This window comes from Meles meles, chromosome 8, assembly GCF_922984935.1.
Source record: "Meles meles chromosome 8, mMelMel3.1 paternal haplotype, whole genome shotgun sequence".
NCBI lineage: Eukaryota > Metazoa > Chordata > Mammalia > Carnivora > Mustelidae > Meles > Meles meles.
This window is the reverse complement of record NC_060073.1, coordinates 6,602,267-6,624,632: the sequence shown is the minus strand read 5'-3', so window position 1 is coordinate 6,624,632 and position 22,366 is coordinate 6,602,267. Positions and strand designations below refer to the sequence as shown.

At 62.3% G+C, this 22,366-nt stretch overlaps 4 protein-coding genes across 10 annotated transcripts; 3 read left to right on the top strand and 1 right to left on the bottom strand.

Moving 5' to 3' along the window:
* Nucleotides 1-212: 212 nt before the first annotated feature.
* On the top strand, nt 213-1,614 carry ZNRD2 (zinc ribbon domain containing 2). The gene is made up of 4 exons (XM_046014471.1): nt 213-367; nt 464-615; nt 746-830; nt 1,224-1,614. The coding sequence occupies exons 1-4, from the start codon at nt 349-351 to the stop codon at nt 1,565-1,567; spliced, it is 600 nt and encodes a 199-aa protein (XP_045870427.1). The 5' UTR covers nt 213-348; the 3' UTR covers nt 1,568-1,614.
* On the bottom strand, nt 837-6,228 carry LOC123948043 (protein argonaute 2-like). The gene is made up of 2 exons (XM_046014474.1): nt 5,750-6,228; nt 837-1,034 (listed from the first exon to the last, which is right to left on the bottom strand). The coding sequence occupies exons 1-2, from the start codon at nt 6,226-6,228 to the stop codon at nt 1,019-1,021; spliced, it is 495 nt and encodes a 164-aa protein (XP_045870430.1). The 3' UTR covers nt 837-1,018.
* Nucleotides 2,393-4,032, top strand: FAM89B (family with sequence similarity 89 member B). The gene is made up of 2 exons (XM_046014473.1): nt 2,393-2,796; nt 3,204-4,032. The coding sequence occupies exons 1-2, from the start codon at nt 2,497-2,499 to the stop codon at nt 3,480-3,482; spliced, it is 579 nt and encodes a 192-aa protein (XP_045870429.1). The 5' UTR covers nt 2,393-2,496; the 3' UTR covers nt 3,483-4,032.
* Nucleotides 6,072-22,293, top strand: EHBP1L1 (EH domain binding protein 1 like 1). Of its 7 annotated transcripts, none has more exons than XM_046014462.1 (19): nt 6,072-6,412; nt 9,240-9,297; nt 9,500-9,595; nt 9,861-9,914; nt 10,005-10,183; nt 10,272-10,414; nt 10,974-11,042; nt 11,137-11,299; nt 11,467-13,465; nt 13,924-14,081; nt 14,168-14,216; nt 14,611-15,303; nt 19,713-19,782; nt 19,905-19,960; nt 20,056-20,179; nt 20,452-20,551; nt 21,350-21,423; nt 21,521-21,635; nt 21,775-22,293. In XM_046014462.1, exons 1-19 carry the CDS (start codon nt 6,309-6,311, stop codon nt 21,872-21,874), a joined length of 4,404 nt encoding a protein of 1,467 aa, XP_045870418.1. In that variant the 5' UTR covers nt 6,072-6,308; the 3' UTR covers nt 21,875-22,293. The 7 variants fall into 7 exon arrangements, with proteins under 7 accessions (XP_045870418.1, XP_045870420.1, XP_045870422.1 ...); XM_046014465.1 differs by having other exon boundaries at nt 6,083-6,412; nt 11,467-11,713; XM_046014467.1 differs by having other exon boundaries at nt 6,084-6,412; nt 11,467-11,602.
* Nucleotides 22,294-22,366: the final 73 nt, after the last annotated feature.

Below are 22,366 nucleotides of genomic sequence, written 5' to 3'. Positions count from 1 at the left end.
GAGATGGAGGCCAGCGGGGATTTCTCAGACCAAGTGGTCCCCATCTGGGGCGGGCAGGAATGGCGACCCCGGGCAGCCACTTTCAGGTCCTGCGACCCGAGCGGCGTTAGCCCGGAGACTCCGGTCCTGCGGCCCAGCGAGCCCAAAGTTCGGCTACCGGGTTCGCGCGGAGGAGCTGGCCCTCAGGCCAAGAGCTCCAGCAGCAGACACGCCCCACTACGGGCAACTTGACGTCTGAGAGGCGCCATTTCCGCCCTTATCCTGGACCTCAAAAGAGGGGGCGGAGCCGAGCGGAAAGCGCTCGGCTCGTACGTCACGTCCGGTGAGCCTAGTGGCGACAACGGCAACATGGCTCTGAACGGTGCTGGTGAGCGTCTGGGCTGTGGGTGCCTGTGGTTGAGGGGTGCGGGAGGTGGCCCGCTCGGGAAAGACTCCTCTGTCTCTTGTGCCTCTCTTCCCCCAGAAGTCGACGATTTCTCCTGGGAGCCCCCAACCGAAGCGGAGACGAAGGTTCTGCAAGCGCGAAGGGAGCGACAGGATCGCATCTCCCGGCTCATGGGCGACTACCTGCTGCGTGGTTACCGCATGCTGGGCGAGACGTGCGCGGACTGCGGGGTGAGGAGAGACTTAGGACGTGGGATCCGGGTTGGGGCCGCGGACCAGGCCGCACGGCCCTTCCCCAGCTCTCCCCTCTGGACCCCATCGCCCTGCGTCTCATCCGTGCCCGCGTGCTTTCTGCTTCTAGACGATCCTCCTCCAAGATAAACAGCGGAAAATCTACTGCGTGGCTTGCCAGGAGCTCGACTCGGACGTGGATAAAGATAATCCGGGTGAGGGGCGAATGTGCTTGGAGAAGCTGCGTGGTGATAGAGGCCCAGGAACAGTAGGTTTGGGAGGTGACGGTGGAGTCTGTGGGTGAGGCGGAGGTAAGGCGCTTTCCCTTTTCGGCTCGAGAGGCACCATTCATTCAGCAGAAGCACTAAATACCCGTGTGCCAGACACTGTGAAGACTCTGAGCTCAGTCGGGCATAGTCCTAATGGGAGAGAGGAAGCAAGGGCGTAAATAGCTCTGACACAAAGAAGAAAATGGATGAGTTACCTTATACAGGAGAAGGGAAAACATCTCAAGCATAGGAAGACCAGAGCAGTAAAGAGGAGGTGGCCCAGGGCTGATGGGGGGGGACAGACTTCCTGACCGCTCCATCCACTTTCTCCTCTTTTAGCTTTGAATGCCCAGGCTGCCCTCTCCCAAGCTCGGGAACACCAGCTTGCCTCCGCCTCGGAGCTCCCCTCCGGCTCGCGGCCAGCCCCTCAGCCCCCAGTACCCCGTCCAGAGCACTGTGAGGGAGCTGCGGCAGGGCTCAAGGCAGCCCAGGGGCCGCCCCCTCCTGTTGTGCCTCCAAACTCAGATGTCCTGGCCTGCACACAGGAGGCCCTCCTGCAGAAGCTGACCTGGGCCTCAGCTGAGCTGGGCCCTAGCACCTCCCTGGAGACCAGCATCCAGCTGTGTAGCCTGATCCGGGCTTGTGCTGAGGCTCTGCGCAGCCTGCGGCAGCTGCAACACTGAGAGGCCCCTCCTGAGAAAAACCCTCTAGAAAAACAGCTGTCCTCTTGTGTGGTTTGTTCTTTTCTTGGTTCTGAGTGTGCATGCCAGCTCCAGCTCCACTCGCCTTTTTCCTACCTTTGGTCTCTTACTCTACCACTATCTGCTCTCCTTGATGCCGTGAGAGATTCGTTGGGCTTGTTTGTGCTTGGTTTCCCCCACTCAGAATGAGGGGGGAGGGAGAGGACTATGTGATGCTTTTTTTTCGGAGGAGGAGGTCATAGCCTCCTCAAAAGCAGGAACAAGAGGGATGGACCTCTACGGCATCCCTGCACCCTCCTCAGCCATCCAGTGCTCAGTTCCCAGTCTTGGATGAGATTTTGGGTTCCAGCCCCTTTTGGTATCTTCTCTGTCCCCTGAGCATTCTGATGCCATCATCCTGACCCACCTCATGCCCAGTCAAGGTACTCAGACACGAGACACTGACAGGGCGTCCGGTTTCACGTTAGGGACCCAGTGTGGACTTACTCAAGTTTCCTGACTCCCCACCTCCAGGTTTAGATCCTTTCCCTGGGGAGTTAAAATTGAGCAGAATAATTAAACATTGTTGTGGGGGGAGCAAAGAAGAACCGCGAAGGAACCCCATTCGCCGCTTTCGGTCTCTTTCCCCGCCCCTTCTTCTCGCTCCGTTCGGGTGGATACCCCATTCCCTTTCTCAGCTTTTCGCGATGTGGTCCCACTAACCGTAGCCCTTTTAAGAGAGGCCCCGCCCATGCAAAGGGGGTGGGGCAGGGGCGGAGTCGGAGGAGTCGGGGAAGGAACAAAGCGCGGCCTGCGGGCGGCGGCTGGGCTCGGCCGGCGGGGCCGCGCGGTGCGGGGCCTGCGGGCTGCGGCCCGGGCGGAGGGTTGAAGGGAAAGAGGCAGGCAGCAGCGCCGTCCGCGCCGGCCGGGCCATGAATGGGCTGCCCTCGGCCGAGGCGCCGGGCGGTGCTGGCTGCGCCCTAGCCGGGCTCCCTCCGCTACCGCGCGGCCTCAGCGGTCTTCTCAACGCAAGCGGGGGTTCGTGGCGGGAGCTGGAACGCGTCTACAGCCAGCGCAGCCGCATCCACGACGAGCTGAGCCGCGCGGCGCGTATCCCAGATGGGCCCCGCTACGCTGCTGGCGCCACCAACGCGGGACCCGCCGCGGGTCCCCCCGGCCCGCGTCGCCCTGTCAATCTCGACTCAGCACTAGCAGCGCTGCGCAAGGAGATGGTGAGCGGCTGGGCCCCGGGCCAGCTGGGCGGGGGGCTGCAGCTGAGCATGAAGGTCTCGGGGCGGAGCGCAGTCAGAGGCCCATAACCGGGATCTCATGGCTTGAGCGTCAGAACTGCAGAAGCGGGTTGGGTCAGAGGGGTTACAGTAACAATGATTATAGTTGCCGTTTATGCCAGTAGTTACCATGTATTTTTAAGTGCTTTACTCATGTTACTTTATTCCATCCTGCTAGGTAAATGTTATCCCTATTTTACAGATGAGGGTCAGTGACTTGTCTAAAGATTCACAGCTTGCAGATGGCATCGGCTGTCCACAAAAGTTTGTGCTTAGAGAGGTGCAGGAAGATTGGCTAGGGCTGAGGGTGGCCTGGACCCCAACCCCAGCCCACCCTCAGTCTTTTGCAGGTGGGGCTGCGGCAGCTGGACATGTCCCTGCTGTGCCAGCTGTGGGGCCTGTACGAGTCAATCCAAGACTATAAGCACCTGTGCCAAGACTTGAGCCTGTGCCAGGACCTGTCATCCTCCCTGCACTCAGACAGCTCTTACCCACCTGATGCTGGCCTGTCTGATGACGATGAGCCTCCCGATGCCAGCCTGCCCCCGGACCCGCCACCCCTCACTGTGCCCCAGACGCACAATGCCCGGGACCAGTGGCTGCAGGATGCCTTTCACATCAGCCTCTGAAGAGCTGGGGGTGGGGGGGCACACGCACCCATGCGGAAGGCTCAGAAACTCAGCCCGTAGTCAGTACTCAGACTTCTAGTGCCTGCTTTCCCTGTGCCGCCTCACTTCACAAGAAGGCAAGCCTTTGGGCCCCTCGGAGGTAAAACTGCCAACCCCCTCCCTCCTGACTCCGGTTAGCTAGCGCTGGGGCAGGCACCTGGGCTACAGCCTTGGCCCAGGGCACCGAATCTCCACTTCTCCCACATGTGTGCGCCCCAGCTTGGCCAACCTGCAGTCTGGTGGTGGGGCCCAAAGCATCTGGCACTCCCCTTGACGTCTCTGGGATTGGGATGAGTGCCTGCTTCCCATCGCCTTTTCACCTTTCGCTGCTATTGGCAGCTGCTGGCTCAGGGGCATCCCACCTCTGGTCCCTGGGTTCCACTGCTCTAGACCAGGGCATCCCCATTCTTGCAACCACCCACGGCCGGGAGGGCCAAGGCTCCGTGCTGGATATTTAAGTTTAGGGGCCAGACTCTTGGGCACGTAGGTCAATAAATAATCTCTCAGCGTTCTTGTGTTCTGAATGCCTGGCTCTGGGGCGGGGAAGATAGCAGTGTTTCTGGAAAGTGCGGTCCCGCGCTCCGCCGGCAGGTGGCGCCGAAGACCCCCCGAGTGGAAGAAAGGCTTGCCTACCAGGGAGTGCGAATCCTCCCTCCACCAACCCGGCTGGGGAACCCGCGGAGCTGGCCGAGGCACCGCGGTCTGCGACGGAGGGCGAGTAACTTCCCCTCTGGCCGGAGATCTGGGAGCCCAACCCTCTCCGCCCCGCCAACTCGCCTTGGTCCTTCCTGGCCCGCCGGGAAGGAAGGAGAAGGAGCCGCCTATCTCGAGAGAAACTTTCCACCCCGAGTGGGGGCGGGGCTGGGGCGGCACAGGAAATGGGTGGGTCTGAGCCTGCGGGCCTAGGGGCCCCTCGGAGGGAGAGGGGAAGGCGCCTCCAGGATGCGCCCGGGAGCTAGTGAGTGCTCTTTGGGTGGGAGGAAACAGCTGCAGAGGCAGAAGGGGGCGAGGTGGCGATGGCCCACACTTCCCCAGAGGCCACAGAAGCCCTGGGCGAGGGGGCGGGGAAAAAGGGCCAGGGCCCTGAGCTCTGGGGCAGGAGATCCAACTCTGGTGAGGAGCATTTGGGTTCCAGACGCTCCCATTCTGCACTTACTCTTGTACAGGCCGCCTGGCTCCCCAACAGCACTTGGAGACTTTAGGCCTGTGTGTGAGGGGCTTCCTCTTAAGAGGACCACACCGCTGGGCCTGGGAGACAAACCCACGTGCCAGGCTCGCTGGAAGACCCTGCACATTTGGGGATGGTGGGTGTTCTGACCTCCAGGCACACACAAAACCCCTACAACTCCCTGAGACGAAGAGGTGAGGACCTCGCGGTTACACACTTGGGCTTCCAGGCTGCTCACCCCCACGCCCTGCACACAGTCACTTGCCTCTGGAGACAACAGTGGGCACTCTTGGCAGATCAGAGAGCCTGTTCAAACCAAGTATTTATTAAGCACCGTGTTGCAGTCCATTCACAAACCTTGCCTAGTGCGGGCAAGGAGGGAAAGCTGAAGAGCTGCCCCAGGGCAGTTCCCTAACTCCAGCCAGGACACCTGCAGGTGCTCATTAGCATGCTGGGCCCGCAGGTAGGCAGGTGATAAGGGCTCTGTTCTAGGTGTGAATAAGGTGGCTAATGCCTGGGGCAGGCTTCTTAGGGGAGGGAGAGTAAATGTGTGTGTGTAGCCCAAGTTCACGCTTACACACACACACTCTCTCTCTCCCTCCAGTCTGCAATAACGGATTCCGTTTAATAAGACCTCAGAAAATCAGCCAGTCTACGTAGGGAATGCTTCCCAAGATTTCCTACTCTCAGTGGCTGTGTAAGAGTCAGAACTATAATTATCCCTATTTAACAGAGGTAGAAACTGAGGCTCAGAACGTTAGTATTTTGCCCAAGGTCACACACTTGTTGGAAATCAGCTGCTTGTGGGGTGTTGGGACTGTCTTCCCACTTGACAGCCAAGGAGTCAGGTTCCGTGACTGGCAAATGCGCGCTACCCAAAGGCAGGCACACTCGAGTTGACCCCTGACTCTGCTCTAAGACCTGGGTGACAGCAGGAGTCTGCCACCCCAGTGTTGACAGTTGCCTCTGGCCCAGATTCGCGGCGTGGCCCTGAGCATGCCTGTTCTTTCTGGGGCTCTGTTTTCCCCACCTGTGAAATGGGGCCATCATTAGTACGTACCTCCCAGGGCTGCGGGCAGGAAGGGTGGCGGCCCGGGCAGTGCTCCTGAGGGCGGCACCAAGTTGCTGGTAGCTCTCTCCCCGGCCCACGCGTCCACACAGCCTCCGCGCGCTATCAGCGGGCTGTGCTGTCCCGGCGGGCCCCTTGGTACGCCCCCCAGGCACCCCCCCCCCGCTCCCGCCCCAACAGCAGCAGCCGCGCGAGGCCCCGGAAGCCGGGCCGCCCCGCCCCCCGCTCCCGCCCCGGCCCCCGCCCCCCGCCGGAGCCCCGCCCGCCTTCCGACGGGGGTGCGGCTCCAGGAAACGGCGCGCTCGCCGCTCAGCGCTCCCGCGACCCGACGCACCCCGACGAGCCGGCCGGCTCAGCCCGACCACCCGGCGGGCCCCAGCGGCGGCAGCGGGGCGATCGGCTCCCAGTCCGACCCTCGGACATCTCCGACGGACGGGGCGGGCGGCGCGGATAGCAGCCCGGGGGGCCATGGGGACCCAGGCTCGGCCAGCGGTCGTGGGCCAGCTGGAGCCCCGAGTCTGAGGAGCGGGCTCCGGGGGCGGCGGGGGCCATGACCTCGGTGTGGAAGCGCCTGCAGCGCGTGGGCAAGCGGGCCGCCAAGTTCCAGTTTGTGGCTTGTTACCACGAGCTGGTGGTGGAGTGCACCAAGAAATGGTGAGTGGCAGGGAGGCCTGGGGACCTCCGCAGACTGGCTGGGACCCCAGGGCGCCGCTGGAGCCCGAGAGAGGGGGCCCTGCCCCCAGCCCGGTGGCCCCTTGCTCCCCCACCTTGGGCCCTGGGTGTCCCAGACACAGAGACTCAAAAATGCCTTTGCAGCTTGTGGGACCCCTGGCGTTGGGGTGTGGGTCGCTTTTGGGGAGTGGAGGTCAGAACCCGCAGGCCTGAGACTCTGTCTGTACCCACACCTTCCTTAGTGGTGCCCAGCGCTGGGGGAAGGGAGGTCTCATGTTTTTGTAACCGGAGGGACGGTTGGGGTAACATCAGAAAAGGGAGCAAGTTCTGAGGTCTGCGGGTGGCTGGTGGTGTCAGAAACCTCCGTGGACCGCAGCGCAGAGCAAGGGTGTTGCCCCCTCCTCCTCTGCCTGCTTGTGGAGCCAGAGGAACCACTTCAGCCAGAGTGGGTGCTGGGAGGCTGGATGTGTCTCCACGATGTCCTTAAAAGGGGAAACTGAGCACTGGGAGGGATGAGGAGGGAGGCCCCATCGGCTTAAAGGAGCCTGAGGGCCTAGAGGGCTCTGAGTCTGGGAGGAGAGGGCTTGGGAGGGCGCGGCCGCGGGTTGGGGAGGGTAGGTGAGAGCGGACAGGACCTAGCTGGACCGCCTAAGGGCCCCGGGGGGCATCTTGTTCACGTGCTCCCAGCCGCAGCTGCCGGGACCCCTGCGTCACACCCTAAATATACGTGTTCACTGGCGTTCGCTGGTGTCGGCTTCCCTTGGCTGGATTAGGGCACAGCTGTGGGGGCCTCACCCGCCAGGCCCCGGCTAAATTTAGGCTCCCAAGAGGAAGAGCTGCTGGGGCAGGAAGGGATTATGGGGTCCAAAGGGAGGGGAGCGAGCAGGAGGCTAAGGTCCCTGGGGCAGCAGCCATATCCCTGGTTTTGACTGGGCCAGCCACAGGGCGGGCTCACTGCCTCTGCGAGGCCCGGGAAAGACCAGGGTCTGGCTAAGGTAACACAGCTCAGGGCTAGGACTTGAACCCCGGTGTCTCTGGCTTCTGCCTTCTGCCCCAGGATCCTGGGTGAGGCCAGGGGGGGACGCTGGGCATGGTCCCAGTGGCAATGCATCTGAGTCACGGGAGCCCAGGCTAGGAAGCTGCCCCTGCCCAGGTCTTGACTCCCCGGGAGGGTGTGCCCAGCCTGAGTCAGGCCGCCCGGCCAGGCCCCGCCCTCTCTAGGCACCCCCTGTCTGCTTCCCCTTTCTGGGAAGGCCCCATGGCTGCCTTGCTCAGCCACCGCCTGCAGTCTGGGGTTGGGAAGGGGAGCTTGGCTGCAGGCCCGAGGGCTCTGGGCTCTGCTTTGTGACCTTGCCTGGCTCCCAACCTCTCTGGGCCTCAGCATCCTCAGGGACTAACCAGGGAGCCATTTGTCTAGCCTCAGCCCACAGAGGGGCGGTGAGGTAGGCAGCCCTAAGTGTCCTCGCATGGGGCTGGGCACAGGCAAGAAGGCCTCTGGTCCTGTCCTCGGCCTCGTGGTCCCCTCAACCGCCCCCACCCTCCTGGGTTACAACTGGACCCTCTAACCTGAGACAGCCTTCTCCCTCCCCGGCCCAGCCATGTGGTCAGTTCTGGAGGGCCAGGCCCGGTGCAAGCAACTCGTTGCCCCTGTGTTATCTGTCTCTTCACATCTCTGCCTCTCCCCTGAGTCTGCCCTGGCCTGTGCAGTTCAGCCTGGTGGTCACCCTCTGGAAGTCTTCCTTGATGCCCCTTGTGGGAGTCAGGGGTCCTGCAAAGCTAGAGTCCAGAGCTCGGGGTTTGAGAGTTGGGGAGCATGGCTGATTCTCAGGGCCGCCGGGCTGTGGGTGGGCATCTAATGGCAAGCTGACCCTCTTCCTTTCTGACCACTTCCCACCCTCTACCCCTCGGCTCTGACCCCAAGCTTCCCCCCAACCTCAGACCTTTGCGCCTTCCATTCCTTTTTCCTGAAGCCCTCCTTCTCCAGACCCACGCACAGCCTGTCCCTCCCCTCTGAGCCTCTGCTCAGACACCCCAACCTCAAGGAGATCCCAATGGCTCTCTCCCATCTCCCTGAAGTCCGCTTATTAATTTATTTCCCTTCTTTCTTTCTTTTTTTAAAGGTTTTATTTATTTATTTGACAGAGATCACAAGTAGGCAGAGAGGCAGGCAGAGAGAGGGGGAAGCAGGCTCCCCGCGGAACAGAGAGCCCGATGTGGGGCTCGATCCCAGGACCCTGGGATCATGACCTGAGCCGAAGGCGGAGGCTTAACCCACTGAACCACCCAGGCGCCCCTATTTTCCTTCTTGACTGGCACTGTTCCCCAACCGCTGTCGTCCCCAGCCCCGGAAGGGTCTTGCTTCCCCTCTGCTCTGCTCTGCCCCTAAACTGGGCTCGGTTTACAGGGTGCACTCCCCACATATTTGTGAGTGAACAGGTTTGTTTAACTCCGAGTCTGTCCCTCTCGGTGTCTCTAAGTCTGTGTCTCTTGCAAAGTCCTTGCTGAGTTTATGTGGGTCTTTCTGACTCTGTGTGTGCCCGTCTCTCTGAACGTCACCGTCTCTCTTGCTGTCTGTCTTCGCGATCCCGGCAGACACACATGGGGCCTTTGCCCTCTGCCCTGGGCCCCGCCCTGCCTGCGCAGCCTCACCCTGCTCCTGGTGGCTCCCGATAACCAGCTGCCTGGATAACCAGCTGCCCGGGCCATCTCCTGCGGGAGGGGGATGTGGGCAGAAGGAAGACCCCAGAGGAGATGGAGAGGCAGGCCGGGTGGGCCTAACTGAGTAGAACCTCCTTCTCCCCACCCCCAGGCAACCCGATAAGCTGGTGGTGGTGTGGACCCGGCGGAACCGACGAGTCTGCTCCAAGGTGGGGGAGGTCGCCAGCTGGGAGTGAGGCCAGCTGGGTGTGGGGACAGTGGGTGAGTGAGGCCTGATGGGAGAGTGGAGTCAGGTGTGGGTTTGGATCTGAACCCATATAAGGGGGAGAAAGATGAGGTCGAGTCTGGGGCTCCGGGGAGGGGGCGAGGGGAGAGCCGTGAGGCAGGGAGGCCTCAGACCGTGCCTTGCAGGCCCACAGCTGGCAGCCAGGCATCCAGAACCCGTACCGGGGCACCGTGGTGTGGATGGTGCCGGAGAACGTGGACATCTCTGTGACCCTCTACAGGGTGAGTCCCTAGCCCTTCTGCACAGGCGGGAATGGGGCGGTGGGGGGCAACATGGGGGATCCCCGGTGGGTGATCTATCCAAATAGCAGAGCACAGAGGGGCGAGACTGAGAACCGAGATGGGGGTAGGGGTGGCCCAGGAGGTCTCGGAGGAGGAGGTAGCATGCGCACGTAGGGCCAGGAGTAGTACGAGAGACAGCTGGCCCTTCTCCCCACGCTGCCCTCACCCCAGAGCCCCTGTACTCACTGGCGCGCCCTTTCCCCAGGACCCTCACGTGGACCAGTACGAGGCCAAAGAGTGGACATTCGTCATTGAGAATGTGAGTGGCCGGCAGGCTGGGGCCCGGGCTCCTGGGGGCTGCGGGGCGGCACTGAGGGCCCTTCCCCCGGCCCCTCTCCCTGGCCCGCAGGAGTCTAAGGGGCAGCGGAAGGTGCTGGCCACAGCCGACGTGGACCTGGCCCACCACGCGGGGCCTGTGCCCGCCCCGACCCCCCTGCGGCTGCGGCTAAAGCCCAAGTCGGTGAAGGTGGTGCACGCCGAGCTGAGCCTCACCCTCTCCGGAGTTCTGCTGCGGGAGGGCCGCGCCACGTGAGTGCCCACCCTCTGTCCTTGGCCTCGGTCTGCACCTCCGACCCCAGCCCTCACCCCCGACCTCTGACCCTCCGCCCCCAACCAGGGACGATGACATGCAGAGTCTTGCCAGCCTCATGAGCGTGAAGCCAAGCGATGTGGGCAACCTGGACGACTTTGCTGAGAGCGATGAGGAGGAGGCTAATGGCCCAGGGCCCCCTGAAGCACGGGCTCATGCCCCCCAGCCAGGTGGGCTCATAGCCTGCCGTGGATGAGATCACCAGTACCGAGGGAGGGTGGGGGTAAGCCAGGCTGCGGGCCGCTGGCGCATGCCCAGTCGGGGGGCTCGCTCCTGCCCAGGCAGTCCCAACCTGCCTAGCAGCTCTGACTGTCCAAACTTGGCTCCTAGTCCCATGGCAGCCTAGCTCATTAGCTGAGTTCCCCAGGCCCTCTCCTCAGCCCCGACGGGGTGCCTGCCCAGGTTGGCACCTGTCCTGAGCTGGCCGGGCCGAAAGCGTGGCGGGGAGATGCGGGCCCGGTTCCCCGGCCCTAGCCACCCACCCTTGTGCTCAGCCACTAGCTTCCTCACCCTTGGCTTGGCTCGTTAAGGCTTTGTTTCTGTCTGTCCCTGCGGTTCTCTCTCTCTCTTTCTCTGCATCCGAGGGCCTGTCTCTTCTCGCAGGCCGGGGCGGTGCCCTGAGGCTGGGGCGTTTCCCAGGTAGGCCCAGGACTCTGGTTGGGGGGAAAGGGGTCCTACCTAAGGGCCCTCCCCTGGGCTGACCTGCCCCCCATCCTCCCCCCCCCCCAGACCCACCTCGGGAGCTGAAGACAGTTTGTGAGGAGGAGGAGGGGGGCCGGGTACAGCCCCCGCAGGCAGGTGAGGCCCAGGCTGGGGGGTTGGGGCTGGGGAGGGAATGGCCCTCGAGTCTCAGGGCCCAGGCCTCAGCGCCCCTCCTTTCCTTCCTCCCCAGCCGCCCGCCCTTCTAGCACGGAGGATACCAGCCCAGCCCCTGTGAGTGCCCCTGCGCCCCCAGCCAGGGCCTCCCGGGGCCAGGGGTCAGAAACAGCTGCTGTGACAGGGGGCCAGGAGGGGCTCAAGGCCCTGAGGCCCCCGGGAACCCCACCAGAGAAGAGGTGAGATTTGGGATGGGCCCTGCCTCCATCCCCTGCCCCACTGTTAGAAAGCTCCATTCCCCTACCTTCCTGCCCTTTCGGGGCCTCAGCAATCAGAAGTGTGGGGATGGGGCTGTCAGTGGGGAGCTATGCGGGTTCCCCAATGCTTTCTCCTGCTCTCCCCTCAGGTCCTCAAGACCGCCAGGCCAGGATGCGGCCCCCACCCCAGCCCCTCGGCTCCGGAAAGGCTCGGATGCCCCTTGGCCCCCAGGCGCCCAAGGGGAAGATGAGGCTCCCAAAGCCTTAGGGGCTCCCCTAGCAGGAGTGGGTTCCTCTGGGGAGACCCAGGCCCAGGGAAGCCCTCAGGAAGGGACAGAGGCTCAGGGACCCGGGCTGGGCCCGGGCATCGAGCGTGGGGGCTCCAGAGTCCCTTTGGTAGGGCAGAAACCCGAGGTGGAGGAGGGGAGCGCTGGGGACAGGCCAGGGGCTAGAGGGGTGGACACCGGGCACGAGTCAGGAGGCAGAGAGGTGAACACTAAGAGGTCAGACATCAGCGCGGGGCAGGCTGAAGAGAGTTTAGAACCGGATGCTGAGCAGAGGTCAAAGGTGAGACACGAGGACACCAGGGGGTCGGAAGCTACAGGGGTGATGTCTGAGGCCAGATTCAAGGAGACTCCCGAGGCTCCTCCAAGGGGCTGCCAGGGAAGGGCAGGGGTCAGGAGCAGGAATGAGGCTCCCACAATCCTGAGCGCGCCCCCAGCGGAGACTGCGGGACACACCTGGCCTCTTGGTGACCTCAAGGGGGCCAGGGCTGCCGCAGGCCAGGAGAGAGAGGGTGCAGAGGTGAGAGGCAGAGCCCCTGGTGTTGGGGGGACAGGCCCGGAGCCGGGTCCCTCTGTTGGAGCAGCAAGCATCAGGTCGCAGGTGAGCAGGCACCAGAGGGCCCCACCAGCAGCTGACCAAGGGGTAATGTCTAGGGATCTGGGGTTTGGGGAGGCAGAGGCTGGGGATTTGAGCGTCCTGGGAACAGAGACTAGGGTGAGAGAATCACAGGTACTGGGGACCCTGGAGACAGAAATGGGGGGATCGGGATTCCCAGAGATAGAGACTGGGACAGCAGCAGCTGAGGTACTGGGGGCCCAGGAGACGAAGACCGTGGCATCAGGGGTCCTGGACTCAGAGGCTGCCGGAATGGTAGAGTCTGAGGAACTGGGAACCCAGAAAACAGAGGCTGAGCATTCAGGATTTCTGGGGACAAAGATTAGGACGGCAGAGACTGAGATATTGGGGACCCAGGAGCTAGCTGGTGGTTCAGGGATACTGAGGTTAAAGGCTGAGACAGCAGAATCTGAAATATGGGGGGCCCAGGAGACAGAGGTGGGAGGTTCCAGGATGCCAGAGATAGAGGCTGGGAGGGCAGAGGCGGAGATATTGGGGACCCAAGAGACAAAAGTGGGGGTTTCAGGGATAAAATCTGAGATAGCAGGGACCCAGGAAATAGAGGTGGGTGATTCTGGGATGCCAGTATTTGAGACTGAGATGGCAGCAACTGAGATACTGGGGGCCCAGGAGCTAGAAGCTGGGGGTTCAGGGGTCCCCCGGACAGAGAATGAGATAACAGGAGCCCAGGAGACGGAGATGGCAGATTCAAGGATTTTAGGGACAGAGGCTGGAATGGCAGAGGCTGAGGAACTGGGGACTCATCAGACAGAAGTTACAGTGTTAGAGTCTGAGAAGGCGAAGGCTGAGACTTTGGGGGTCCAGGAAGCAGAGAATGGGCTTGGGGGGACCCTCAAATATGAGGCTTTACAGGATCCCATCCCTAAGTATGGAGTTTTAGGGCCTCAGAGAGCAGAAGCAGAGGTGGAGAGCACAGTTTTAAGGGTCCAGGAGGTGGAAGTTGGGGCTCTGGGGGTTTCAGAGACCAAGTCTGGGGCTTGGGGAGCCCTGGAAGCACAGGTGGAGGGTTTTGGGCCACCAGAGAACGAATCCGGTGTTTTGGAGGCCCAGGAGGCAGAAGCTGGGGTCTCGGGGATGGAGAAGGGAAAAGAAGCTGAGGCAGACCTCCCAGAGGCCAGCCTGACTGAGGTGCAGGTGGCCAGCGGGGCAGGGGCTGGGGTGCCCAAGCCCTCAGGGGCCTCTTCCCCAGAGGAGCCTGAAGAGGACAGGAGGCTGCCGGGCAGCCAGGTAGGGATGGGGGCCGCCGAGGGCCCAGTCTGCTGCTTCCCACTAACCTGGGGCTGAGCTAACGGCGGCTCTGCATGGACCCACCTGGTGGACTGGGGAGTGGTGGGACAGGGGCTCAGCTTCAAGGAGCCCCCCTCACCCTCTCCTCTCTCAGGATGCCCTGGCTCCCCCTTCTTGTCTTCCTTGGGCTGCATGGAGCCGGACACCCCCTAAGCTGATTTTCTGGGCTGACCTTGAGGTGTGGCTGCTGGTGACCTCTGATCTTGCCTGGGGGCCACTGACCTTTTAGGTGACCTTGGTAGATAACCGCAGAGCTGGAAACCCTTTGCCTGGTCCCAGGCTCTGACCAGTGGTCTCTGGTGACCCCTGCAAACCCAGAGCTGGGGCTGTTTTCTGCCCGAGGGACAGAGGGCACGGTCCTATGTTCACATGCCCTGAGCCCATCCTTGTGTCCCTAGGCACCGCCTGCCCCGGTCAGTTCCAGTCAGTCCCTGCTGGAGTGGTGCCAGGAAGTCACCGCTGGCTACCGTGGCGTCCGAGTCACCAACTTCACTACATCGTGGCGCAACGGCTTGGCCTTCTGTGCCATCCTGCACCGATTCTACCCAGACAAGATGTGAGCCGCCAGCGGGTGGGAATGAATGAGGGAGCCTCCGGGGAGGGCTGTGGGAGCCCAGCCTCTGACCAGCGCTCTCTCTGCAGTGACTATGCCTCCCTGGATCCCCTCAACATCAAACAGAACAACAAGCTGGTGAGATGTGGAGGGAGCCACGCCTGGAGGGAAGGGTTCTAGAACCAGGCCTAGGACTAAGATTTAGGGCCGGTCCCTAACTCTTCAGGAGAGGAATCTGGGGGCTGCAGGGTCCCAGCCCTGGACTTTGGAAGTTTTGCCACTTTTTACTCTCTTGGGCTTTAAATCGTCCGTTTTCCTTAGTTTAGTTTAGTTTTGTTTTACGGCATATTTCCACTAGATGGTTTTTCCCAAACCACCCTTTGGTGTGCGGTTGCTGGGTGACGGCGGGGGCGGGCCCAGCAGCTAGGTCCCCCCCAATGGAAGGGGGAAGGCGTTGCTAGGCAACCCCTGGCGTGCCAGTCGCCCGGTAACGCCCACCGCCGCCGCTGATCCCCAGCGCCCCCATTCCTAGGCCTTCGATGGCTTCGCGGCCCTGGGCGTGTCGCGGCTGCTGGAGCCGGCGGACATGGTGCTGCTGTCCGTGCCGGACAAGCTCATCGTCATGACGTACCTGTGCCAGATCCGCGCCTTCTGCACCGGGCAGGAGTTGCAGCTGGTGCAGCTGGAGGGCGGCGGCGGCGCCGGCACGTACCGTGTGGCCGGCGCCCGGCCGAGCCCGCCCGACGGCCTGCACGCGGGGGGCCTGGCGCAGCGGCTGCGCGAGCACCGGGCCGAGGCGCCGGAGGAGCCCAAGGGGCCCAAGGAGCCCGAGAAGCCCGAGAACCGCGCGGACCGGGCGGCTCCCGAGGCGGCCTCCAAGGACCGCGGTGCCGAGGCGGCCCAGGAGGCGCGCGCGGCGGAGGCCCCCGCCGACGGCCCCGGAGCCCGGGCGTCCGTGCCCCCGGCCGAAGGGCTGGTGAACGGGGCCGGGGCGCCGGGCGCGGGGGGCGGCGTGAGGCTGCGGCGGTCGTCGGTCAACGGGGAGGCCGGGCCGGTGCCCCCGCCCCGCGCGCACGGCTCCTTCTCCCACGTGCGCGACGCCGACCTGCTGAAGAAGAGGCGCTCGCGGCTGCGGAACAGCAACTCCTTCTCGGTGGACGACGCGGACTCGGGAGCCACCGGAGCGGCCGGAGCCACCAACAGGACTTCCGGAGCGGCGGCCGCAGTGAGTGCCCCCTGTGGCGCGGGGACCGGGAGAGCGGGGCAGGGAAGCACGGCCCGGAGGGGCCCCAGGGGCAGGGCTGGCCCAGGGCGGCCGCTTCGGGGCGGCGGGACTCAGCTGGACCCGGCGAGGCGCTTTCTGAGTGGGGGGACCGCGGTGCCGCGGAAGAGTCCCCCGGCGAGGTCGTGAGCGCCTGCGCTGGGGACACAAGCAAGCCGAGGCCCCCCAGGCCCCTCCACCTTCGTCGCCAGGCTTGGGATATAGGCTAATGGTCTTTACTGCCTGACACCCTGGTGGTGGAATCGTGCGCTGGTGTAGGAAGTTCCTAGAAGGCTCCACGTTTTCCGCACTCAGCGCACTGCTGTTTATGAACTGTAAAGTGGGCTGGGCGTTTCTTTCCCTGCAGGGGTGGACCCAGGGGCCACCGTTGTCCTGTAAGCTGGGACAGAGCTTCTGTGCTCACGGGGACCATCCAGGGCCTCCCAACCCCAAGGATCTCTGACTCGGATCTTTAACTCCAGGTCCTGGAGACCCATTCTTCTCTGATAATGGGGAGGTTGCAGACGGTAGACCCAGCCAGGTGCCGATGTCCCCCACCCCCGCCCCTGCAGGTCTCAGGTTAGGGGCTCTCAGGGTGTCCCATGGTCATTGCACTGAAAGGGAGACGGTCCCAGAGAAGGCAGGGATTTGCTCAAGAAAACTGAAGCCATTTCGGCTGAAATAGCTTTCCAGCTGGGGTTCCTTCCGCCCAGTGCACCCGTCCTGCGTGTGACAGCAGGGGCAGCTCTGTGAGGCCATCCACGCCTTCAACTGCCCGGGGATGACCCCTGAGTTCTAAAGAAAGGAGGGCACAAACTGGGAAAGTCTTTCTGGAAGAAGCAGCCACATGAGCGAGGCTGATAAGTCAGGTGGGCAAGCTTTCCCGGATGAAAGCTGAGAGCGGGTGGTTCTCACGTGGGGGGACCTGCTGCATTTACTGCTGGCAGGAAAGCTCGGGTCTCACTTAGGGATCAGCCTGCCTGTCATCCCACGGAACTAAGGCCTGCAGGTGGTGATGAGGCCGTCTTGCAGAGACGGAGCCTTGAGGACAGAGTCAGAGGCAGGCATTGGGAATGAGAGACAGGAGGGGCCCAGAGGCACCCACAGGGGATGTGGTAGGCGGGGGTCAGACACAGCCACCCATGGGCCAATCTGTTGGCCTCTGGCAACGCCTCCTTGATGTGTCAGTGGCTCTTTAAATCTTAAAGGGGAGGCTCCATCCTATACCTTTCTCTGCCCAAGTCCCAGCATCTGGTCACCCCAACAGTTCCCCTTTTTTTGTCAGCACCCTGAAGGGGTGTCGCAAGGCCACTCTGGGAGGAACTTTCACGCCCTTACATGCTTTTCATCCTCAGGGAGAGAGCACAGAGAGGTTAAATGGCTTGCCCGGGGTCACACAGCCAGTCAATACTGCGGGGCCTTATAGAAAGTGCCATTTAAGAGTTCTGGGTTCACAGGTGAACCTCAACTTCCTCTGCCTCTTCCTTCATCTCCCTGAGCCTCAATGTTCACACCTGCAAAATGGGGTGATCATTCCTCCCTGGAAGAGGCGTTGTGTGGAGTCAGTTAGGAGCCGATGAGGAGTCATGGGGACAGGCGAGGGACAGGGAAGTGGGCTCTTCACCAATCAGAGTAGGCAGAGGCAGGAGGGTGAAGGAAAAACCCCAACCTCAGCAACAACTCAGCTTACTCACACCAGCCCTGATGGGAATGCCAATGCTTCCTCCTGTCTGACCCCAATTCCGCTTTCGATACCCTCATGTATGGCCCCTCCTCCAGGAAGCCTTCCAGGGCAGAGGCGCCCTGCTTTCCCTATGGTGTTGCTTCAACCCCGCCCCAGCTTCAAGGTGCCTGACTTCATCCCAGCCAGGACTCTGGGAGCTCCCAAGGGCAGGAACAGGCCTGACCTTCTCCCACCACACGCATGGGGCACAGGGGATGGGAATGGCCAAGGAGGAGTCCCAGGGTGCCCGGGTAGTGGAGGGTCTGACTCTTGGTTTCTGCTCAGATCATGATCTCCGGGTCATGGGGTCGAGCCCTGTATCAGGCTTGGCACTCAGCGCAGACTCTGCTCGACATTCTCTCTCTTCCTCTGTTCCTCCTCCTGCTTCTCTCACTCTCTCTCTCTCAAATAAAAAATAAATCTTTAGGGGAAAAAAGAAACAAAACAAAATGAGGTGTCCCCTCCAGTCCTAGGGAACAAGGTCTGGAGAGGGGTCTGGCTTAGAAGGACGAGATGCGGGGCGCCTGGGTGGCTCAGTGGGTTAAAGCCTCTGCCTTCAGCTCAGGTCGTGATCCCAGGGTCCTGGGACTGGGCCCTGCATCGGGCTCTCTGCTCAGCCGGAAGCCTGCCCCCCCACCCCCCACCCCGCCTACTTGTGGTCTCTGTCTGTTAAATAAATAAATAGAATCTTAAAAAAAGGGGGGGACTGTGTTCCCCAGATGCCTTTCTGGTGCTTTGCGACCCCCAGATTACACAGGGCTGCGCTTCCTCCCACACAAAAAAGACACAAACAGAAGCCCAGTGGGTGTGACTGGCCCAGAGGCAAAGAGCAAATTGGTGGCCAAGCTTGGGAACAAATCACAGGATTGGACGGCCCTGGGTGCTAAGCCAGGCTCTGTACGAGCCTCATCTCTGACCTCCAGTTTCCTCATCTGTAAAGTGGGGATGGTAATTACCCGACGCTCAGGGTCGTTGGGGGAACTAAGGAGTCCGTATGTGTGCTGCGCCGAAAGCGTCAATGTTTAGTCAGTAGGCCTTCATCGGTGGTCCCCACGTGCACCTCCTGGCCACCCCCCCCATCTGCGGGGGCTTCGTCTGGGCAGGGAGACACGGGTAGCCAGCAGCCATGACGCGGGCGCTGTGACGGGGACGGCCTGGGAGGCCATGCGGGAGCACTGTCCCGCCTGGGGATCAGTGAGGCTTCAGGACGGGTCAAGGTGAGGGAGGGGGACAGAGCCTTGTGAGAACCCGAAGGGGCCTCAAGGAGGCGGACTGAGCTGGGTCAGGAAGCTTGCTGATGTGAGGCCGCCCCAGACAGGGGCCATTCTGGGCCGAGGAAGCTATTTGGGGAAGCGAAAGTCCATGGGCACGGTGAGGGGTAGTAGCAGAGGCCGGAGTGCCACCAAGTCTTGGCCACAAGGCTGAGGGCTGAGGCGGGGGTCGGGGGAGAGTGACACCAGCGCGTGACTGCTTTAGGAAGACCCCTCAGTTGTGGCTTGAGGGTGGAGTCGGCAGGCAGGGCTTGGGGAATGGCTGCGGCTGACCCAGGCCACAGGGGACGGCCACAGAGCGGGCGGTGTCCAGGGGTACCTCTCCGAGAAGCACAGGGTGGGGTGGACAGCCAGGTGGTTCAAGCCCTTCTCCCCACCCTGCGACCCAGAAGGGGCTGGAGCAGGAGCCGTCAGAGGGGCCGGGCTGTCTGAGGTCCCTCACCCCCCAGCGGCCTCTCCCAGTGGGTGGCCAGGGGTGGGGACTATTAAGGGCCAGTCCTGGGGTGCCTGGGTGCCTCAGTGGGTTAAAGCCTCTGCCTTTGGCTCAGGTCATGATCCCAGGGTTCTGGGATCGAGTCCTGCATGGGGCTCTCTGCTCGGTGGGGGGGGGCTGCTTCCTCCTCTCTCTCTGCCTGCCTCTCTGCTTACTTGTGATCTCTGTCTGTCAAATAAATAAAATTTTTTAAAAAATCTTAAAAAAAAAACAACAGAACAAAAAATGAGCCAGCCCTCCTTTCCAGGCTGAAATTGGTAGGTCCAGCCAACCTGGCCTTTTCTGAGGGTCCTGTGGAGAGCCCAGCAGGCGTGGGATTTGATAAAGCAGGAGGGTGCCCCCTTTTGGCCAGGATATGGAGGTGCCGGTTCAGGATGGCCTTGGTCCTGCAATGAGTTGTATGGGGTCAGCTCAGTAGCCCGTGTCACTGTGTGGGCCCATGGCCATGATCGAGACGCAAGTGCTAGGTGATGCGAGTGGGAAGTGGCCTGACGGAGCTCCATGGAGGAGGGGACGAGAGAGGGAAGGAGAGGCCCCTGTCAGGTCCTTCTCAGCCTTTCATCTCTGGTTCTCACAAAATCCCCCTGAAGCCAGGGTTTATCAGCCCAGCCCCAGGAACAAGGACTGTGCAGCTCTAAGAGTGGGAGTAGACCGGCCCAGGACCACAGGGCCAGGGAGGGTGAAGGCCATAGGGCTTTGCTTGAAGAGGCAGTTTCCCTACAGGGGCTGGGGTGGAGCTCTGTGCACTCAGGACTGGAGAAGCAGCGGGGTGGGCAGGCCCTGAGCTGAGGCCCTCCTGTCCTACCTGTGCAAGAGGCTTTGGCTGGCCCCAGGGTGGGACTGTTGGGAAAGCCCTACAAGGCCTCACTGGCCTCTTTCTCCACAGGAAGGCCTGAGCCCTGACCCCAGCTCAGCTCCTGGCCCACCCACAACCACAGCCCCACAGCAGCCCCCTGGTGAGTAGTTCTGCGGGAGGAGGGACCCAGCTCAGTTCAGGCTGTTCACAAATCGGGAGCTGGGGACCCCCTGGGGGGGCTGGTGGCAGTTGGAGGTGTCTTAGCTTGGTCTCTGTCTGCAGGTGGCAGTGCCCCCTCGGAGGAGCCACCCCCAAGTCCAGCAGAGGAGGCTGGGCTGGTAAGGCAGGCTGGGGCAGGCGGAGCTGGTGGGCGGCACTCTCTAGGCAAAGCCTGGGCTGAGCCCACTCTGGCCTTTGCCCCCCCTTTTTGCAGCAAAGGTTCCAGGACACAAGTCAGTATGTGTGCGCAGAGCTGCAGGCCCTGGAGCACGAGCAGAGACAGATAGACGGGCGGGCAGCCGAGGTGGAGACCCAGCTGAGGAGCCTTATGGAGTCAGGTGGGGTCGGCCTCCGAGTCCCCGCGCCAACACACGCTACCAGGTCTGCCTAGCCCTGCGGCCCTTCCTGATCCAGGGAGGAGCTGGGAGGAGGCAAGGCTGGGGTCACTGTCCCATTTACAGCTGGACAAGGGAAGCAGCTTGCTGGAGGCACACGGCTCTGGTTTCTGGGATGCCTACAGGAAAGCAAGCACGGTCCCCACACCCCAGCCACCCTATTCCTGCCATCTGGGTTGGGGGCAGGCCTTGTGACTGTCCTGGCCTGGTTTTAGGTGCCGACAAGCTGCAGGAGGAGGTGCTGATCCAGGAATGGTTCACGTTGGTCAACAAGAAGAATGCTCTCATCCGGAGGCAGGACCAGCTGCAGCTGCTGTGAGTGCAGGCAGGCCCCGCCCATCACAGGCAGGCCCCGCCCCGCCCCGCGCAGGCAGGCCCCGCCCAGTGCTGGCGCCAACCCCAGCCAACCCAGGGCCAGCAGAACAGAGGGAATCTTGGCGGCTTTGGTCAGTTATTCACCGCTTTCTTCTTTCTGCAAAGATCTTTTTGAAAAATTGTTCAGTCATCTTATTTCCTCCCCCGGAAAAGTCCTGTATAAGTTGTACACCTTGTAAATTGGTACTGTTTTTATGAATCAGAAAACCAAGGCCCAGAGAAAAACGTGATACATACGGGCAGGTCAGGGCTGAGTGTCTCAGGTTGAGTCTGTTCCTTTACAGTAAGGAAAACCGAGGCCCAGGGAGAGCTGAGTTGGCTTCCCAAGTGGGGTCAAACGCGACTCTTGGCCATGTTTGTTTTTCTAGTCCTGCATGATGAAGGCAGTTTTGCCTCCTGTGATTTTGGATCATTTTTCAGAATAACTTTTGGTCTAATACTTAGGGCTTATGAATAATCATCCAAATAATCCTGCAAGGTTGTTTCATTAAAAAAAAAAAAAAAGAAAGAAAAGAGCGGTGGGAATGGGAGAAGACCATATAAACATCCAGAACTCGGGAAAGTTGGAAGATGATTTGGTGCAGGAACAGGGATACAGAGCTGCCATTAGGCCAGTCCTGCCCGCAAACGGGTAATGAGGTGGGATGGCGGGGGCAGGGAGCGGTCACAGCGGTGGGACCCCTCCCCCTCCCTTTCCCCTGTCCGCGACCCACCTCCCCCCCATCCTCACACACACAGCATCGAGGAGCAGGACCTGGAGCGGAGGTTCGAGCTGCTGAGCCGGGAGCTACGGGCCATGCTAGCTATTGAAGGTGGGCGATGGGGCCTGGGAGATGGGGCGGGAGGGGCTGAGAGCCAGGACAGAGCAGGGGCCGGCGCCTCCTGACCCCCAGCCTCCTCTGCCCTCAGACTGGCTGAAAACGGCCGCGCAGCAGCACCGAGAGCAGCTTCTGCTGGAGGAGCTGGTGTCCCTGGTGAACCAGCGCGACGAGCTGGTCCGGGATCTGGACCACAGGGAGCGGATGTGAGTGGGGCAGGGTCTGCGTGGGGGGTCTGGGGGTGAGGGGTGGGAGGTGCTCGCTGCGGCCCGCGGGGCCGGGTGGGGTGCGGTGCTTAGAGCGGGCGCAGGGTCCTGACTCTGACTTGAAGCTGCGCCCTCGCAGCGCCCTGGAGGAGGACGAGCGCCTGGAACGTGGCCTGGAGCAGCGGCGCCGCAAGCTGAGCCGGCAGCTGAGCCGGCGGGAGCGCTGTTCGCTGAGCTGAGCCCGGCCCGCCCGCACCGCAGGCTTTCCCGCCGCCGCCGCCGCCGCCGCGCGGGTCGCCGCCCGGGGCTGGCACTCCGGAGCACCGGGGCCGCACGGCCGCAGCGCGCCGCTCGTGGGGGCCGCCACCGCCCCTGAGCTGGAAGGAGGAGGGTGGCCCCTGGGGCCGGACCGCCGGAGCGGCTGGACGGCCGTGCAGTCTGGGCCGTATTTATTGGTCCTTGTGAGTGCGTGAGCGTGTGTTCGCTGGGTCGGGGGTGGGGGGCGTCCCAGGAGCGCCCCGCAGAGCCACCCCTCCCCGACGGCGGGGGTCCGGGCCGGCCGCCGCGGGAGCAGGGATGGCCGCTGAGCCGGGGCGCCCCCGCCCTCCCCCCTTTCCTGATCTTCTGAGCAATAAAGTCGGACAAGCCTTTCTCAGGACTAGGGCTTTCAATAGACGGAAGGGGGTGGGGCTGAGGCCGATAAGGTCGTCTGGGATCCCAAGTGGGGCCCG

Bases quoted from the DNA above. Each gene is read 5' to 3' on its own strand.
- ZNRD2 (XM_046014471.1), top strand. The intron at 616-745 runs GTGAGGAGAGAC...TTCTGCTTCTAG, and splicing joins AGACGTGCGCGGACTGCGGG to ACGATCCTCCTCCAAGATAA. The intron at 831-1,223 runs GTGAGGGGCGAA...CTCCTCTTTTAG, and splicing joins CGTGGATAAAGATAATCCGG to CTTTGAATGCCCAGGCTGCC.
- FAM89B (XM_046014473.1), top strand. From the start codon at position 2,497: ATGAATGGGCTGCCCTCGGCCGAGGCGCCGGGCGGTGCTGGCTGCGCC. The intron at 2,797-3,203 runs GTGAGCGGCTGG...AGTCTTTTGCAG, and splicing joins CAGCGCTGCGCAAGGAGATG to GTGGGGCTGCGGCAGCTGGA.
- LOC123948043 (XM_046014474.1), bottom strand. From the start codon at position 6,228: ATGGCCCCCCGGGCTGCTATCCGCGCCGCCCGCCCCGTCCGTCGGAGA.
- EHBP1L1 (XM_046014462.1), top strand. From the start codon at position 6,309: ATGACCTCGGTGTGGAAGCGCCTGCAGCGCGTGGGCAAGCGGGCCGCC. The intron at 9,915-10,004 runs GTGAGTGGCCGG...CCTGGCCCGCAG, and splicing joins GGACATTCGTCATTGAGAAT to GAGTCTAAGGGGCAGCGGAA. The intron at 11,300-11,466 runs GTGAGATTTGGG...CTCTCCCCTCAG, and splicing joins GGAACCCCACCAGAGAAGAG to GTCCTCAAGACCGCCAGGCC.